General features: G+C 32.8%; 1 protein-coding gene and 1 pseudogene across 2 annotated transcripts in view; one reads left to right on the forward strand and one right to left on the reverse strand.

Moving 5' to 3' along the window:
• Positions 1 to 18797, forward strand: part of UBE2D2 (ubiquitin conjugating enzyme E2 D2) — a 43073-nt gene that overhangs the window by 13133 nt on the left and 11143 nt on the right. Inside the window, exon 2 of one of the 2 annotated variants that reach the window (XM_011382270.2) lies at positions 16271 to 16334. The exons of the other annotated variant lie outside the window; for it this stretch is intronic. Within the exon in view, the coding sequence (XP_011380572.1) occupies positions 16271 to 16334 (64 nt within the window). The remainder of the gene's footprint in view (positions 1 to 16270; positions 16335 to 18797) is intronic. 2 annotated transcript variants of the gene reach the window in all.
• Positions 6872 to 6990, reverse strand: LOC111732582 (annotated as a pseudogene).

Raw genomic sequence — 18797 nt, forward strand, 5'->3', positions numbered from 1 at the left:
TGGTTATGATTTGCATTTCTCTGAAGACTAAATGATGTTGAGCATCTCTTCACATGCTTATTGACCATCTTTATATCCTTTTTGGAGAACTGTTACATTTAGATCTTTGAACTATTTTCCCCCTATTTTTAAAATTGTAAAACACGTCTTAACCATCTTAACCATTTTTAAATATACAGTTCAGTGGTATTAAGTACATTCATATTGTTTTGTAACCATTACCACCATCTATCTCTAGAACTCTTTTAAAACTGAAACTCTGTACCTGTTAAACAATTAATTTCCCATCCTCTCTTTCCTCAGTCCTTGGCAACAACCATTCTACTTTCTGTCTCTGATTTTGACTAGGTTTCTCATATAAATGTAATCATACAGTATGTATCTTTTTGTGACAGACTTATTTCACTTAGCTCAGTGTCCTCAAGTTTCATCCATGTCGTGAGAATTTCCTTCTTAAAGCTAATAGTATTCCATTGTATGTATATACCACATTTTGCCTATAGATTCATCTGCTGATGACACTTGGGTTGTTTACACTTTTAGCTATTCTGAATAATGCTGTTATGAACATGGGTGTGTAAATTCTCTTTGAGACCCTGCTTTCAATTATTTTGGGTATAGACCTAGAAGTTGAAATACCAGATCATATGGTAATTCTATTCTTAATTTTTTGAGGAATTGCCGTACTGTGTTCTACAGTGGCTATACCATTTTACATGCCCACCAACAGAGCACACAAGGATTTCAGGTTCTCCACATCCTCACCAACCCTTGTTATTTTCTGTTCTTGTTTTTTGTTTAGAGTTTTGTTTTGTTTTGATAGTAGCCATCCTGATGGGTGTGAGATGGTGGGCTTTGATCTATTTTAAGTTTATTTTTGTATATGGTTGTGTAGAGGTCTAAGTTCATCTTTTACATATGAATATCCAGTTATCATAGCACCATTTATTGGAAAGACTGTTCTTTCTCCCCATTGAATTGTTTGGCAGCTGTGTCAAAAAACAATTGGCCGTAGATGTATGGGTTTATTTCCAGACACTCAGTTCTATTCTGTTGACCTATATGTCTGTCCTTATACCAGTATCATAGTCTTGAATACTATAGCTTTGTATTAAGTTTTGAAATCAGGAAGTGTGAGTCTTCCAGCTTTGTTTGTTCTTTTCCAAAATTGTGACGGTTTGAGTTCCTTGCATTCTCAAATGAATTTTAGGATCAAGTTGTCATTTCTGTAAAGAAAAAAAAGCGGGGTGGGGGGATGGGAGTGGAGTTTTGCTGGAGATTGCACGGAATCTGTAGATCAGTTTGGGCTGTGTTTCAACTAGTTCTACCTATATTTTCTTTTCTATTTTCCATATTTGTCTTTTATCTACTTTCTGGAAGACTTTCTCATTCTCAGAAGGTTTGTTTTAGAGATTTTGCTCTTGCTTCATTAAAGCAATAGCTTCTCTTACTTTGAGGATATTTATGATAGTTTTTCTTTTGTTTAATGTTTTCTTTTCCCTGCATGGTCTTTGTTTTCTTCTGATTTTTTTCCTCCACATTGTTTTGGTTTTTCATGTTGAAGATGAATCATCTTATGACTGATTCCTTCATTGTCAGTTGTCTATCTTTTTAAATTTAAAAGCAGGGCACTAAAAAGCTGGTTAAAAGGTCTAGGTATATGGGGTAAGGTTTGGTAACTGTGGAATTCAATTTATGGCTTGCTGGCCAGACTCTTTCTCCTCATGAACCAGTGATGTCAGTGAATCGATAGTATAGCTCTTCATCTTGTGCTGGTCAGATTTTCCTGAGGATCTTCTAATCTCCTGCTTGGAAAGTACAGGCCAGGCTTCCAGTGTTCTTAGAACCTCTGGGAACAAAGTGTGTTTGTAAATGTTTACTTAATCTTCCTGTTTTCTGTACATCATCCATCCCTTGACTGCGCTTGGTGTTTCTCAGTCCTAAGACCTTCTGTTTTATTGTTTTCAGAGAACAAACCTCTGGCCTAGAGCTTGGGTCGGGAAGGCATTCATTGGAGAAGTCCAGAGTCATGGAATTGACCTAGATATCACTTTATTACTTTTAAGTTTTAAAGTTTTATTTTTATCATTTTAAAGATTTTTATCCATAAACAACATATAGTATTATTTTGGATGTAAAATTTTATACAGATGTTATGGAAATGTACAGATGCTCCTCAACTTACAATGGGGTAACTAACATTCCAATGTAAGTCAAACAAAAATGCATGTAATAAATATGTAACCTTCTGAACATCAGAGCTTAGCCTAGCCTACCTTAAATGTTCTCATAGCATTGTATTAGCCTACAGTTGAGCTGGTATCTGGAGTATCATCTCAAGTAATCGCCTTCCTCTTCTCACCAGAAGCAGGAGACACAGGTGGGCATTTTGTAGAAATGATGAGATGTGAAGACCTCAGACACAGCGTTTAGAAAATGCTGGCAACAGTACACTGTAGAGTATCGGTTGTTGACTCTCATGATCATGTGGCTGACTGGGAGCTATGGCTCACTGCTGCTGCCCAGCATCACGAGAGTATCATACCACATAGTGCTAGCCCAAGAAAAGCTCAAAATTCAAAGTACAGTTTCAACTGAATGCATATCACTTTCCCACCATTGTAAAGTCAAAAAACGAAGTGTAACCATTGTAATTAGGGACCGTCTGTATACATTTTAAATAACATGCATTTTCAATGAATACAAATATACCAGTAATATACTTTTAAAAATTTATTCCCATATGAGAGGCATTTGTTTCCAAGTTTTTGCTGCTACAGACACTGAAGCTTCAGTAGTCCCATATGTGTCTCTTGGTGCACATAGGTGAATGTTTTTCTCTTTATTGTCAGTAGAATTGTTTGGTTCTAGAGTGTGAGCCTTTTCATTTTTGTGAGATATTTCCAAAGATTTTAGACAACCAACTACAGGATATGAGAGTTTGTAATCAACTTTTCTCTTTTAAATTTTCTTCATGAATATAACCCACTGTAGAAAAATATACAAAACAGATGTCTAATAAACTTCCAATGAAAATTTCAAACATACAGACATTGAGCATGATATAACAAATTTCCAAATTGCCGCATCACCCATCATTTTTCGTTAATTTTTGATTACCTCTTTTGCCCTCACTGGATTATTTTGAAACCAGTCCCAAATGACATATCACTTTATCTGTAAATAATTTAGAAGCTATTATTGAGTGATAAGGCAGTGGTTCTCAGCTGGGAGCAATTTGGCCCACCAGGTGACATTTAGCATCATTCGTAGACATTTTTGTTTTTCTCTACTGGGAAGCCACTGGGTGCTACTGGCATCTAGTAGCTAGAGTTCAGGGAGCTGCTTAACATCCTACGATCCATAAAAGAGCTCCAAACAATGAAGAATTATCTGGCCCATAATATCAATAGTGCCCAAATTGAGAAACCATGAGATAAGAACTCTTAAAAAAAAAAAATCACACACACAGTACAGTGATCACATCTAAAAATGTGAACAGCAGTTTCCCGCTGTCAAACGTCCAATCAGTTAAAAATTTTTCTCTTTCAAATGAATTTTTTTTTACATTTAATTTGTTTGAATTAATATATAAACGAAATCAACTAATTGCATTTGGTTGATGTCTTTTAAGTCTGTTAATATATAGTTATCTTTTTTCTTATAGTTTTTTTGTTGTTGTTCAATAAAACAAGTCCCTTAACCTAAATATTGTCCCACATTCTGTACATACTGCTCGTTCTAACTTCATCTTTTTAAACAGACTTAGAAGCCTCCCTCTTCTGTTTTTAGCCCTAGTTCCAAGAGTTGCTTGCCCAATCAACTTCTGAGCCTTTGTAAATTTAGTTCCTTCTTGAATTTTCCCCATGCATTAGGATTCACCTTCTTGCGACTGCTAAGTCACTATTACTCAGCAGTCTGCTTTATAGCTTCTAAAGTTTTGTTGCTTCCAATCTCTCCCATTCTTTGTGCTTGTGGGTGTAAGCCTTTAAAACAAACAAACAAATACCTATTTACTCTTATTGTGATAGATTTTGAGAGAATAAAATTTACATGTTTAATCTGCTGCTTTGTTTGGAAGTCCCAGATACTTTCAGTGGTTCTTCCTTTGTATATTTCTAAACGTGTAGTTTTATACCAAAATTTATACTTAAAGGAATTGTAACTCTAAAGAGCAGGTATTTTTAAAGTTGTAAAATACAGAACCCTTGTGGATCTAATTACCTTTATGTAGCTGATAAAAGTATTGGATATTTACATATTTTAAAAGTAGTTCATGATTTTTCTCCTAGATCAATATGTAACATTTTAAAATGGCTGTCTTCTAAATTTAGCTAAGGTGGCTAGCTTATTTACCTTATTTGAGGTTTTAGGTAAATATTTATACCTGCTAATATTAAACATATTGTTTGGTATTATAAAGGACCCTGGACAATATATTAGGGTGTTCAATCTGAAGAGACATAGATCACTTGAAATAAACTACTTTTGTTATGACTTTCCCCCCTTAACAGTATTTTAAAATGTTAAAAAATATTTCTCTTCAGCTAATTGCTTTCAGTAGCAGGGTAGTTTTTTTGTTTGTCTTAGAATTTAGGAAAATTAGAAATTTGTTGCTGTTTTTTTCTGAGAAACTACTATGGTGATAATTGTTGGAAGGACCTGTTATTCAGAATCTTATTCTCTTTAGAGCCCTGTAGGAGTATTTATTAGTTAGTTTTGCTGTATAACAAACGACTCCAAAATTAGTGCCTTAAAACAACAGTGATTTATTATCAGAATTCTGTGGATTGATTAGGCGTTTTGCTTCATGTGTTATCAGCCAGGGTTATTCCTGGGGCTGTATTCAGCTAGCATCAGGGTTAAGAAGGTCCAAGACCTCTTCCACATGTCTAGGACCTTGATGCTGATAATTGACTGGAATGTGAACCCCCTCTCCCCAAAGGGCCTTTTCTGCTAGATAGCCTGGACCTCCTATGTGGTGGCTCAGAACTCTGAGAGAGCAAAAGAAGAAAAGCTGTGCTTCTAACTGACAGTGTCATATTTGCTTCATTCTTTTGGTCAAGCAGGATGCAAAGCTAGCCTGGATTCAAGGGGAAGGGAAATAGACTATTCTTGATAAGGGGAAAGTCTTACAGGAAATGGAGAGATGTTGGCAGCTATCTTTGGAGATGATTTATTGCAAGGGAAAATTGTTGTAAAAATTATCTTAACATAGTATTTATTTCTTAGATAAGGTCACTTGTAAATTTAATTTTATAGTATAATTTTGCTTTGAGTTCTTTAAAAATAATTCTAATAGTTTAGGAATATTAAATTAACATTTTTTTCAAAATGTTGATTTCAAAAAAAAAAGTTTTTTGAAGATTTGGCCAGTCAGTAGGGGGAGGGAAGAGAGGAGTAGAGGAGAAGGGAAAGGCTTGTTTGATGGGAAACCCAGAAATGTGATTATTTTGAGAAGCATAGCCATTTACTTGGGGCTTGGTCTTTTCCAGTCAGAATAACTTCTTCCTAAGTTGCTTTGTTTATTTTTTCCAGCTTTATTGAGATATAATTGACATAACATTATGTAAGTTTAAGGTGTACAGTTTTGATTTGATATACTTACATATTGCAAAATGATTACTACCTGTGGTGTTAGTTAATACCTCCATCATAGCACATATAGTGTTCGCTAACACCTCGATTATGGCACATAATTACCCTTTTTTGTGTGTGGTGAGAACATTTAAGATCTATTCTCTTATTAAGTTTCAAGTATATAATACAGTATTATTAGTTATAATCATGCCGTGCATTGGATTCCCAGAACTTATTCATGCTATAACTGGACATTTGTAGTCTTTGATCAGCATCTCCCCATTTCCCTCATGCCCCCGCTTAAGTTGCTTTGTTTATTAGTCTAGTGCTGGGAGACTAAGGAAAAGGAATTAAAAAGATAAAAGATATTAGGATGTAAGTGTTCTAAAAAGGCATATATGTACTGGGATTAAACTCTTGTAGCATTAATATGTAATCACTAGGTTCTTTTGAATTTTTACGTTTGTATTCTCTAAGTTTTTCCTGTAAAAACTTTAAAAGCCTAAAGACAAGGGAGGTGGCTCTCTTCCTTCTTGCCTCTCTGTTCTGTAAAGTGTGAGATAAAATTGAGTTACAGGAAGAATTTCTTATCACCAGCTTTGTTCCTACCAAGATTCTCACCATTGTCTTGACAGCACACATGTATTAAGAAACTTGAGGCTAACTAGGCTGTGCTGTTTTGTTTTGTTTTGTTTTGTTTTGTATTTGATGCATAATGTTTTCATACCAAAGAACTACTTCTCTGCTTGCCACTTCCTCTTTGTTAATCTCAAAAGTGCTCTCAGAATTCTCAAGTAGCACCACCATAATGATTATATGAGTTAAGCATTCCCTGTAAGTTAATTGGTGAGATCTACCATATTAAAAACTGCTTACAAGTGCTATGCTTTGTTCTTAATATCAAGAAGTATAAAATGTTTTTGAAAAAGATAACAGTCCTTATTAGTACCAGACCTTTTCCTATCTTAACTATGGACTTGAATTTTCTGTCTAATCCTCTCCCAACCCTTGCTGCAGATAAAATGGAAATACTTTTAGAGTGCGAACTTCATCATAGAAAAACAGAAACTTTATTTTTCTTATTGTCCTGGTACTGTAATATTCACCCCCAAGGCAGTGGTAAATGCTTCTATTTACTATGCAGAAGATAATTGATTAGAAGGCATCTCAAGTGATTTCTTTTATTTTTTAATTTTTAAAAAAATTTTTTAGGGGGGACAACCCTTGGTTGACCTCACAAATTGCGAGGACCTTGTCAGCTTACAATCCCTTATTTTTTGTTTATTTTTTATGCCTACAGCACCTGGTCTTCCTAGGTGGTCTCCCATCCAAGTACTAACCAGGCCCGACCCTGCTTAGCTTCCAAGATCAGACGAGATGGAGCTTGTTCAGGGTGGCATGGCCGTAGACTCAAGTGATTTCAGTGTGGACAAAGAGCTCCTATCTCTAAGTTATGTAAAATGTAATTTTGAAGACATTTTTTCAGATATACCAGTCTTCACTTTTATTACTGTCTAGTGCCTAGTTTTAGAGGTTAGACTGTTCCTAGGAGACATGGAAATCATTTTCTAAAGTCACTCACGTGGTGTTTTGAATAATTCTTCTAAAATATAATCCCAGACTTGAACTTGGTTCAGGCTTTAAAAAAAATTTTTTTGATTTTATCTTTTGGGCGTTGATTCATCACATAAGACAGCTTTGTGAATATGTAGCCAGTTTTCTAGCATAGTAAAATTTTTAATGGCTTACTTGACTGTTGGTCACCTACCTATCTTATATCATAGAGATTGTCAGTCTATAGGATGACTGATGTAACTGGGCAGATTCATCATTTTGAATCCCCTAGAATAATGTTAGAGAACTTGAAGAGTGAAGAGTAAAGTCCATGAAAAGTATTACTTTTAAGTTTCAAGGATTTACAGTTCTAGGTTAATGGTTTTTATATATTTCAAAACATCAGAGTACCAAAACTTAACCATATGTTACTTACTAAAAATATTATGTGTGGTTTTTAAGGAGTGAGGATATAGTTTTACAAGGTATAATGGGAAATAGGATGTATATTTTACCTTTTTTTTGAGGTCCCTATTGTCTTGCCACTTTAAGTAGCACAGAAGCACAGCAAGATAATGACATTAACATTATTTCCCTATTTTCTCAAGCTTGGGACTTTGGTACATGGTGCTTAGTGTTATAGAGGAGTGTGAGTTCTTTGGGTTTTTAGTTTGTTATATACAGTTGGCTCTTGAACAACATGGGTTTGAACTGTGTGGGTTCATTTATATGGGTTTTTTCAATAAATATGTATAGTACTGTAAATGTATTTTCCTTAATGATTTTCTTAATTTTTTTCCTAGCTTTATTGTAAGAATAAAGTATAGAATACATATAACAAAATATGTGGTTTTTTTACCATGGTGACACTGGTTAACAAAATCCAGTAAGTTTCAAGTGCACAATTCAACCATAAGTCATATTTATATCGCATTGTATGTTTACCGCGCATAGTTAGAGTTCTTTCTGTCACCACATATTTGACCCCCTTTACCCCATCCACCTTTCCTCTCCCCCTCTACCCACCGGTAACCACTAGTCCATGCAAATATTTGTTAATCGATTGTTTATGTTATTGGTAAAGCTTCTGGTCAGCAGTAAGCTATTAGTCATTAAGTTGTGGGGGAGTCACAAGTTATACATGGATTTTTGACGGAGGGGTGTTGGCACCCCTAACCCCTGCATATTTCAGGGGTCAGATGTAGTTGTTAACTGATGTTGAATCAGCTGGTGTAGAAGATCCTGGTTACCTAAATGCCTGGAAGGGAGCTTTCTGCCTAGCATTTCAGTATTTTCTTTGGAACTTAGTGAATAGTGGAATCTTTTGGCATAGATGCTCCACTCTCTATTAGCACATAGACTCTTTTCATTTACCTAACTGTGTGCCTTCCCCCATTTTGGACATAGAATGTTGAAGAACATTGACCACTGCTTCACTAACTGAAATGAGAGGGAATTTCATATACTCATTCAGGCATTTGAGTACTTCTTTTGTTCCATATACATCTTGTGTCTCACTCAAGGAATTTATAATTAAGCATTCAAGGGGTGGAGGTGAGAGTATACGGAAGTTTAACTTTTGATAGTTGTGGATAAAAAAAATTGAACATAAATTACTATACAGTAACATATGATACTAGATTTGTGTAGTACAGTTAAGGAATACTGTAGCTGCTTGGAGAAAGGAGTGTCCCTGGGGGAATAAACATTTTTTATCCTAAAAAAGTGGTCTGCGAACACTAATCTTTTTAATAGGAAGTATTTAATGTTATGTGTATTAAATCCATAATTGCTAATTGTGAAGATAGATAAACTGAAATATAGGCTTTAAAAACAAATTTTAACCTAGGGTTCGTAATTGGGTTAATTATATGCGTTGTCAGCATTTCATATTAGTTTCTCCTTTGTGAAACTTTAAATGCGCCAAGCAAATTCGAATGCTTATAACTCAATGTAATTTATTTTATAGAAATATAAGTCTGAACTCAACAACTTTTACCTAAAACTTCATTTCCTATAGTTGACTTTTTCCTCACCAAATGACAGACCTCATTATTCTCTAACTTACTGATTCTCTTTTCCCCTTGCCCCACCCCCTTTATTGAAGTATAGCCCTGGTTGTGTATTTAAGGTCAATAATGAGTCTAAAGAAAGAGTTTTCTTTGAAATTATATAATTCTTTGAATTTTTTGTTTTACCTTGAGACAATCAGGATCTCCTTTGTTACACAGAATTTTAGTTCATATTTACTTCATAAATAAGTACAGTAAGATACCTTGCTTAGTTTGACTTTTTGGATTGTGATATGGATAGTATAAGCTTTCAGTATTTATCTAAAATTTGTAGTACAGCAAATAGGATTATATAAATGAAAATTTTTGCAATTTTCTCTATAAAGCGTATCATTTCCCTTTTAAAAGTTATGTGCTTCATAAGAAAAATATTTTCCCTCCCTGCTTTACCTAGAAAAACTGTTTTAAGGCAGAGACATATCAGCTGTATGTTTAATGATCACTACAGGAAGCTATCAATATTGTCACATAAATAGCATTTGTAAGGATTTCCTGGAACTTGACAAAAGTAATTTTCGTTTTAAATCCTTGTCCCTGAAAATTAATAGAAACGTATTCTGCCTCGGAAAGAGAATTTATGTTGTATTAATCATATCTGAAAAGCTTCATACACGTGTTTCCTCTTAACTATAAACATTCTCTTAAAATACTTTGAGCACAACATTTTGAAGGTATTTAATTCCACTAATCTATATACTTAAACATGGATGAGATGGTAAATTTTATGTTATGTGTATTTTACCACTATTTAAAAAAAAAAAACTAGAAAAAAAAACCACTTTGAAATAATTTGTAGTCTAGATAAGAGAGACAAGATATAGATATGAGAAATAATTATAGGACAGTTTTAACCATGTGTAGATTTATGTTATGCTTGAAAGACTTTTAATTTTAAAATAATAACATTCTTTAAGATAAAAAATGTTTTTCTTGGTTCCTTCAGACTTATTTCTGACTTTCCTATAGACAGGAAGCATTTTGTGAGAATAAAATTTTGGATGGGGAAGGTTGCATAGGAAGAATGGGTCGAGGAGAAAGGCAAAGCATGGTTCTGAGTCCAAACAAACAAACAATAGTATTTTCTTTATATAGGACCTCTTTAGAACCTTGAATATTCTTATAAGGATGTAGATTATAACATTTCCCAAACTTATTTAACCCTTAAACCTATAACTAAACCATGCTGTATAAATTTCTGTTTTAGGTTAACTTCAATGTTTTACAGATACGAAAACTCTGATTTGGAGAAGTTGAATGACTTGCTTAGTTACCTAAGAGCAGAATAATAAAAAAAATCAAAGAATTTTAAGATTTAGAAATCTTGAATTCTGCCTATTGCCCCTGAAATCAGCAAGAACATAAACAGGTTATAGAATAATCATTATAATCCTAATAGTAACTTATTTTCATTAATATAATTACACATGAGATAGTTTTCAGTATTTGCAGCATAAACATCTCCAATGCAATTTTTGGTAAAACCAGTTATTAAAGTGAAGGACATCCAGAGTTTTTTATAAACTTATAAATAGCTGTCCACTTAGACATTTAGAAGAAACATCCTCTTTAATAATGGAAGCATCTCAATTTAATAAATAGCAGATAAGTTCTATGAAACATTAACTATAGAGTCGATGAGAAAATTATAACTGAAAAAGAGTTCCTCTCAAACACTAACACATTTTTTGATGATACCCAAGAAATATTTATCCCAGATTTCTATAGTATTAGATGATGATGAAAGTCTTCTTTGACATTTAATTATAGTTAGCAAAAAATGTGCTGCTGATCTGGGCCTGAATGGTGGTGACTAAAGGGGGCAGTGTCATGTTCATCTCCATGTTCTTGGAGGTCTACATATGAATTAGCCTCTTTGTTAAGCATGTTTTAGGGATAATTTTCCCTTTTCTAGGCAATGGTGAAGTTTGCAAGTTCCAGTATGTTCAGTAGTAGATTTATTTTCGCCTGTGTCTATGGACTGAGGAAATAATTTTTAAAACCCGTACTTAAAAAAAAAAAAACTTAATGAAAGACATTGCATGGTTAAAAAGAGATGGGGAGTGTGCTTTCTATTAAATTGAAGAAGTGTTTACTTAGAAAAGCTTGTATGTGTACAAGAATAAATGAGAATGTTTACTAAAACATTGTAATAGTGAAGAATAGGAAGTACATTAAATGTCCCATTAACTAAAGAAAGGAACTATTATGGTTTAGACATGAGTAGCAAAATAAACAGCAGTAAAAAGGAATAAACTAGAGCTCCTTGTGTATCTTCATGGAAAAATATCTCAATATATTGAGGGAAAAATAAAGAATAGAAGAATACATACCATGTAGCACCTTTTAAATAAAGTTTAAAAAAATATGATAACAAGATTATATTGTTTATGGACACAAGTATAAAAGAATGCAAGGGAATGATCACTAAATTTAGGGTGATCATTACTTTGGGAAAGATATAGAGGCGACTTCTTAAAGGTCCAAAGTTAATATGTCAGTGTTAAGATTTGGCAAAACTGGGTGGTGAGTTTTGTATATTCTATACTTTTGGTTGCCTTGAGTTTTTTTGTAGGGAGTACAGACTAATTTTAAATAAGGTAACCCATTCTGCTTATACTCGGTTCAGGGAAAGATTGATATTGATACGTTTTCATTAATGTGTCCTTATAATAGAAAGCAGCATTTTTAAGAGAATAGAAAATACTTGAAAGTGCCAACAGATTGTCAGTGCCAGATAATCTAATAATGCCAAAGATTATACTCTTCCAAATTTAACTGCGATAACTATGAGTTAGTAATATTTCCCAAATTTTAGAAATTTGTAATTTAAAATACTCTAGCAATTATTTTCAAATATTAGTTTCAAGTATTACACAGGATACATAAGCTGGTATTGGGATATGGAGAATGCAGTACTATGGTAATGACAGATTGCTTCCCTTCCATTTGTCTTGAAAATGTGGAGCATACCTTATATTTCTAAGTCTCATCCCTTTCTTGATTTCTTCCCTTCCAATCTTGCTAGTAGTGAGTGAGTTTTCTGGCATTTCCTTTTGTTTCTGATGCTTAATTTGTCAAAAGTAATCAAGATTTAGTGTGCATCGTAATTTCTGGTGGCGCTTGTTAGGCTACACTCCTGAGTTTCTGGTTCGGTAGGTCTGGTTGGAGCCTGAGAATTTTCATTTCTAATGTTTTCTTGTGGTATTGATGCAACTGGGCCAGGACCTCATTTTTGAGAACCATTGCTGGTTTAACTGTTCTTTCTTTGCAGTTCAGTCATCTTAAAGGAGGTCACCTTAATTTCTTGGGCAACATATAGGTTCTCAGACATTCTAACTTGTACATTTCTAGTATATTAGATCCAGACTTAAGAAGCATGGTATAGTAGAATACCACATCCTTACTTGCTAAGAACTAATAACATCTTGCGTGGATTAGATACTTTGTATCTTATTTTATTGTTATAAAATTGGAAATTGGTCTAGATGATTTCTTCTAACTTTGAAATTATAATTCTGTGAGTCATAATCTGTTTAAATCTTCTCATATCTTGATTATCACCACCAAAGATATAAAGATTCAGAACTATTAAAACTTGACTTTAGAGCCATTTTTCTACAAAATTAACTATAACCTTGTTTTCCCATCTTATTCTTTTCATGTTATGCCATAAGGTGAGGACCAAAATGGTGAAAAAAATCTCTATTCCATGCTGTCTGTATTTTGTTTCATAATTGTTAAGATTGAGGAAAGGGTTATTTAAAGCTAATAGAAGCCTTAATTTTACCAACTAATGACCTAACTTCTGTACTTAGGGATACAGTGAAAGGAAAATCAGCATATCCTTTGCAGGATCCCTTCCCCTCAAAGAGTTAGAAAGATTTTTTTTTTCAATAGTGCTATGATATAGTAATAATCTAAGGCTTTCAGGAGTTTTAGTGTTCTGTTTTATTTAATAGTAGTTAATTTCAAATAAGGGCCTAATCCTTGGGAAATAGGTGTTCTTAAGGAAATAATAGGCCCTATTATTATCCCTGCATATATATCTCTTCATTGGAAAGTTCATGGAAAGTTCAAATTAATTGGTATAAGGTTTGGGGCTATTTGAACTAAGATGAGAAACAAAATTTCAGAGAATCAAAGTTGTTTATAACACTTAATCTTTAAAAATATGAGTTCTGCTATAGATATCTTGAAACAAAAGGAGTATACATCAAATAAATTTTTAAAATTTAGAACTATTCAATAAAATTCATAATTCTTATTTTGCTCCCCAAATAAGAATTTTAACTTATGTTAGATTTCAAGGAAAGAATATAAAATCTTTTTAGAAATTGAAGATTCTCTACCTTAACTGTCAAAGTTCTCTCCTCCCTCTTTTCTAAATTTAATTTCGTATACTTTATTTCTCTTCCTCTTTCTACAGAAAAGAAGTTTTTCAATGAACAGAAAAATTTTTTGATTTTGGGTTTTATCTTAGGCCTACTCTCAATCCTAGCAATGTATAATTTGCTATATGATATAGAAGACAAATTCGAATACTGTTTCTTTTAGAATAAAAAGTTGGAGAAATTAATGTATAGGTATAAAGCCAGCTGTTAAACAAAAAAAAAACAGCTGGTATTTTTTCTGCCCAAGTGATCTGTCTATATCAGTGGCTTTATTAAATTTTAAGATTCAACTTTAATTTTCATATTGATGCAGAGACATTAATTTTGTGCTTTTGTGTTTATTCAGCCTGTGTTTTCACTATTTCGATTAGCCTCCAGATGGTTACAGCTTTTTTTGGGCAGGGGCGGGGGGGGCGCGGGTAGGCAAGATCTCAGTGTAACATGCCTACAGTATAAGTGATAAACTTACAACTGATCAAAACTAAAAATGTTTACAATGTGCAATACATGTAGAGATGTTAATTTGATATAATGTCACATGTCTCCCAAATATAACTCTGGGCTTCCTATTTTAATTTCTTAAAATATAGAAATCAGTGTTATCAGGTTACAATTTTTAATAGCTATTTTATTTTAGTCCATATTTATAGTCAGAACTGGTCATATATTTTTTAAATAGGAAATATACTTGTTATAAAATATAAAAACTATAGAAGTAATATATACAGTTCTTATTCTCACTCCAAGCTTTCCAAATACTGTTGACTAGTTTCTTGTGTATTCTTCAGAGATATTTTATGCACATGCAAAGATAGATGGATATATGCTTTTTAAAAATAAACAACCTTGAGATATACATTACATACAATAAAGTTCAAAAATTTAAAATATCAGTTTGCATTTTGATAAATATATACACAGTAAGTGCAGTCTTTACCAAAGTCATGATATAGAACATTTCCATCACCCCCACATTTTTATTGTCTCTTTGTGGTCAGTTCCCTCCAACTCCCTCCATCCCCTAAAACTGTTGATCTGCTTTCTGTCACTATAAATTTGCCTTTTCTAGATTGTCATATCAGTGGAATCATACAAAGCATTGTCTTTTTAAGTCGGACTTCTTTCACTTTTGAGATTAATTCACATCCGTGCCTTGAACCAAGAAAATGTTGAACAAGTGTGCTAAATGTCCATTAGCTTAAGTTTGGGTTAGGTTTTTAAAATTAATTATGTCACACTGGCTCATGAAATGGACTGATGGATCTTATATCCAGCTTAAATAAATTTTAGTTTTCAATGTTAAACCTTGATGTTTTATTCAGCATGGAAAAAAGTGACTTAATTTGAAAGGAGCAAAATATTAAGGATAAATCGCAAGTAAAATTTCGTTTAATGAACATGGCAGAACTTCATCATAGCTTGTTCAATTCCAATTATGTTTTAGTAGCAATCTATTGCTATATTAGTCAAAAGAAATAGATAATTTGTGTTTTAAATCAAGCAGTATTCTTGATTATACTGACATGTATTACAGACATTTGGGAATGGGCACTGTTTATAGGTTATTTTTTTCTTGAAGTGAGCACTGAATCTCTTGTAGAGAGATAGAACATTCAGAAATTGAGATACTTGAGAAAATAAATATTGCTAAATCTTTTATCTCAATCCTAGAATTTTAAGAGAAACAAACTTTATTTCTGTACTTTTATGCTTTGTTGTCCAAGCTTACAGGTAGGATAAAACAGAATAATTGACGTACCAAAATGACTGGTTAATAAGTTAACTCAGAGGAAAGGACTTACAGAAATAACTATGGTGCTTGCTGCAAATTAAAAGGCATATAATATTTGGAATATTAAAATCGTTATCTTTAATTCATTAATAAGATTCTAGTTTTTATTGTACTTTAAAAATATTAGATTTTACTGTTTTTATTGTTAAGTTTAAAATAAAATCTAAAACTAGTCTTTCCCAGAGCTAATTTTATCTTAACATACCAAACCAAGGGGAAAGGGAATAATATAGTATGTGGTTTTTCAGGCATCCCCCCACCTAGTAACAAATCTCAAGTTTGTGGGCTCTTGGCTTAAAATAACTAAGACACTGACATCTGTTTGTAGTGTATCACTACAGGTAGATTCATCTCTAATTACATAACTTTTTGATGGGTTTTATTACTTCAGCCAGCCTTTTTAATGTGTCCTTTTAAAAGTTTTTTTTCTACTACCATTGGAATCCGGTGGTGGATATCAGCTAAAAAGGTTGTCAGATGGTCTCACATAATTTGGAATATTTATGACTTCAAGAGCTTGTCCCGAGTGTAACCTAATAGTTCTGAGGTACAAAAACTGTCTTCGAATCTTTTTTGAAAATTAATAAATGTAGTTTTTACTTTAAAAACAGTTTTCGTGGCTCTTCAGTACCAACTAATTTACCTTATATTTACCTACTAAACTCTGAACAAAGCAAAAATGTTCTACTTTTTTGAATATACGTTTGCATTCAAGAACCTAAAATACTTTAACCTACCTCTTTTTCTGACTTTGAAGAAGTGCTCCTAAAAGAACTTTACTGGTGGAGCAGAGAATATTGGTAATAGTGAAAATTTTATGAATGGATAAAAGTTAGATTTATGTTGAATACATTTCTTTTTTTTTTCTCTCCTTTCTTAAGGAGTTGAATGACTTGGCACGGGACCCCCCAGCACAGTGTTCAGCAGGCCCTGTTGGAGATGATAGTAAGTATTTAAAACAAATGATGGAGTAAAATGGCATAACAGTCTGCCTTTGGGGAACTCTGTGACTGATGAATATACATCTCTCAAGGTTATTTTATGTGAAGGATAATTTTGCTATAGGAGAGTCAGTGTTTACCATACTTGCCCATGAAAGATGCAGTTCTGTGTGTATCCCATCACCTTCCATATTGCTCATTACATTTTGAACCTCTTTTGCCAAACATTGTAATTATTCTAGCCCCTTCTTACCTGTCCTTCACCCCATCTAGGTATTTTCATTGGGTAGAACATTTTGAGCTTTTACCTAAACTAGGTATTGTCCTTCAAGTAAGATAATACTAAGGATAATTTGTGTGTGTGTGTCTTTCTGTCTATTGGCTCATATTTGTGAAGACAAGTACAATTTGTTTATTTTTAATGTCCAATTTATCTGCTTAATCCTACCTAAAATAATTTATTAAATCTTATCACACATGTTGGATAATTTTCCTTTCGTTCCACTTTGTATCAACTTAACCTTTCCTAGTATCATCTTCTGGGCTTTCTTTTTTAAGGGAATGTATTTGAACAAGATTGCTTTTTGACACAAAAATAATTCACACACAAAATGTAACATTTAGCATATAGAAAAAATGAGCATACTTGGAAACATTTGTGTAAGAGAAGTATATAGATTAAGATAAAAAGTAAACATGAAGTTATATTAGCTTATGTTTAAAATTATTTTTTCCTGATATTTCTTAAGAATGTTGTTTTCAGTTTGCTAAATCCTTAAGAATTAAACAGGGCTTCTTTAAGTGCATATGATGAAAAATCTCATTTATGTTTTTATATTCAGACCTGTCCAGTATGAGTTACTGTGGTATTTGATACCAAATAGGACAGGCCAGGTATTTAAACACACATTATTCTCTTTTAAGCTGCTCAATAACAATTCTTTTGGGTGAGTGAAATAGAAATTGTAAACTATTTTAAAGACATATCTGATGAGAGGCTCATGATGGTTCTTAAAGTAGACCCAAGTTTTCTGGTTCTCAAGTTTTCTGTTGAATTCTAGTTCTGTCATTTCATGGTATCATATAGTGTACCTACATCAGTATGGACTTTCAATTGAAAGAGTGGTTTTATTTCAGGCAAATTCCTCAAAGTTGAGAATAACTGAGCTTTAATTTATAGCATTTGAAGTCTAGGGATTAGATTTCATTTTTGAAGTTCTCTTCAGTGTACTAAAGTAATTTGCCATTGATTTGCTTCTATCATAGTACTATCAAATTTCTTTCTCAATAGAAAAGTTGTTACCCTGGAGAATTAAATTAATCTCCCCCAAAGGATAGGCAATAAAAGAAAAAAAATAGGTAAGTTAGAATTAGGTGCTGCAAATGATACCTTTAAGAAAGTGAAAAGACACAAAAATTTTGCAGGTCATATATCTGATAAGGAATTTTATCTAAAATATGTTTATAAAAACTATAACTCAGCAATACGAAGATAAATAACCCAATTTGAAAATAAGTAAAGGATCTAAGTAAACATTTCTCCAAAAAAAGATATACAAATGGCCAATAAGCACATTGATAGATGCTCAACATCATTAGTTATCAGGGAAATGCAAATCAAAACCATAATGAGATACTTACTACTTTACAGCTACTAGGATGGCTAGAATCAAAAAGTCAAATAACAAGTATTTATGAGCATGTGGAGAAATTGGAACCTTCATTCATTGCTGGTAGGACTATAAAATGGTATAGCCAGTTTGGAAAACAGTCTGGAAGGTCCTCAGAAAGTTAAATGTAGAGTTACCCTATGACCCAGTGAGTTCACTCCTAGGTATATTTCATTTCATTCCAAAAGAAATGAAAACATATGTTCACACAAAAATTTGTATATGAATGTTCATAGAAGCATTATTTATAATAGCCAAAAAGTGGAAACAACCCAAATACCCAACAACTGATGAAGGGATAAATGTGATATATCTATACAATGAAATATTATTTGGCAATAAAAGAAATGAAGTACTGATATATACTACAATATGGACGAGCTTTAAAAACATTATACTGAGTGAGAGAAGCCAGATACAAAAGGCCACATATTATAATGATTCCATTTATATGCAATATCCAGAACAGGCAAATCCATAGAGACAGAAAATAGATAATGGTTGCATAGGACTAGAGATTTAGGGGGAATGGAGAGTGATGACTAATGGATATCAGGTTTCTTTTGGGGATGACGAAATGTTCTAAAATTAATTGTGGTGATAGTTGGCATAACTTTACTAAACACCAATGAATTGTACACTTTCAATAAATGAATCATATGGTATGTGGATTATCTGTTAGTAAAGCTGTTTAAAAAATAATAACCTCTTCCTGAACTCCTAGCCTTTCTATTCAACTTTGAGTATCTTGAGTCACTACTAAACTGTCAATAGTACATATCTTGTAAAAGAGAATA

The sequence above is a fragment of the Pteropus vampyrus genome, unplaced genomic scaffold (assembly GCF_000151845.1).
Source record: "Pteropus vampyrus isolate Shadow unplaced genomic scaffold, Pvam_2.0 Scaffold470, whole genome shotgun sequence".
NCBI lineage: Eukaryota > Metazoa > Chordata > Mammalia > Chiroptera > Pteropodidae > Pteropus > Pteropus vampyrus.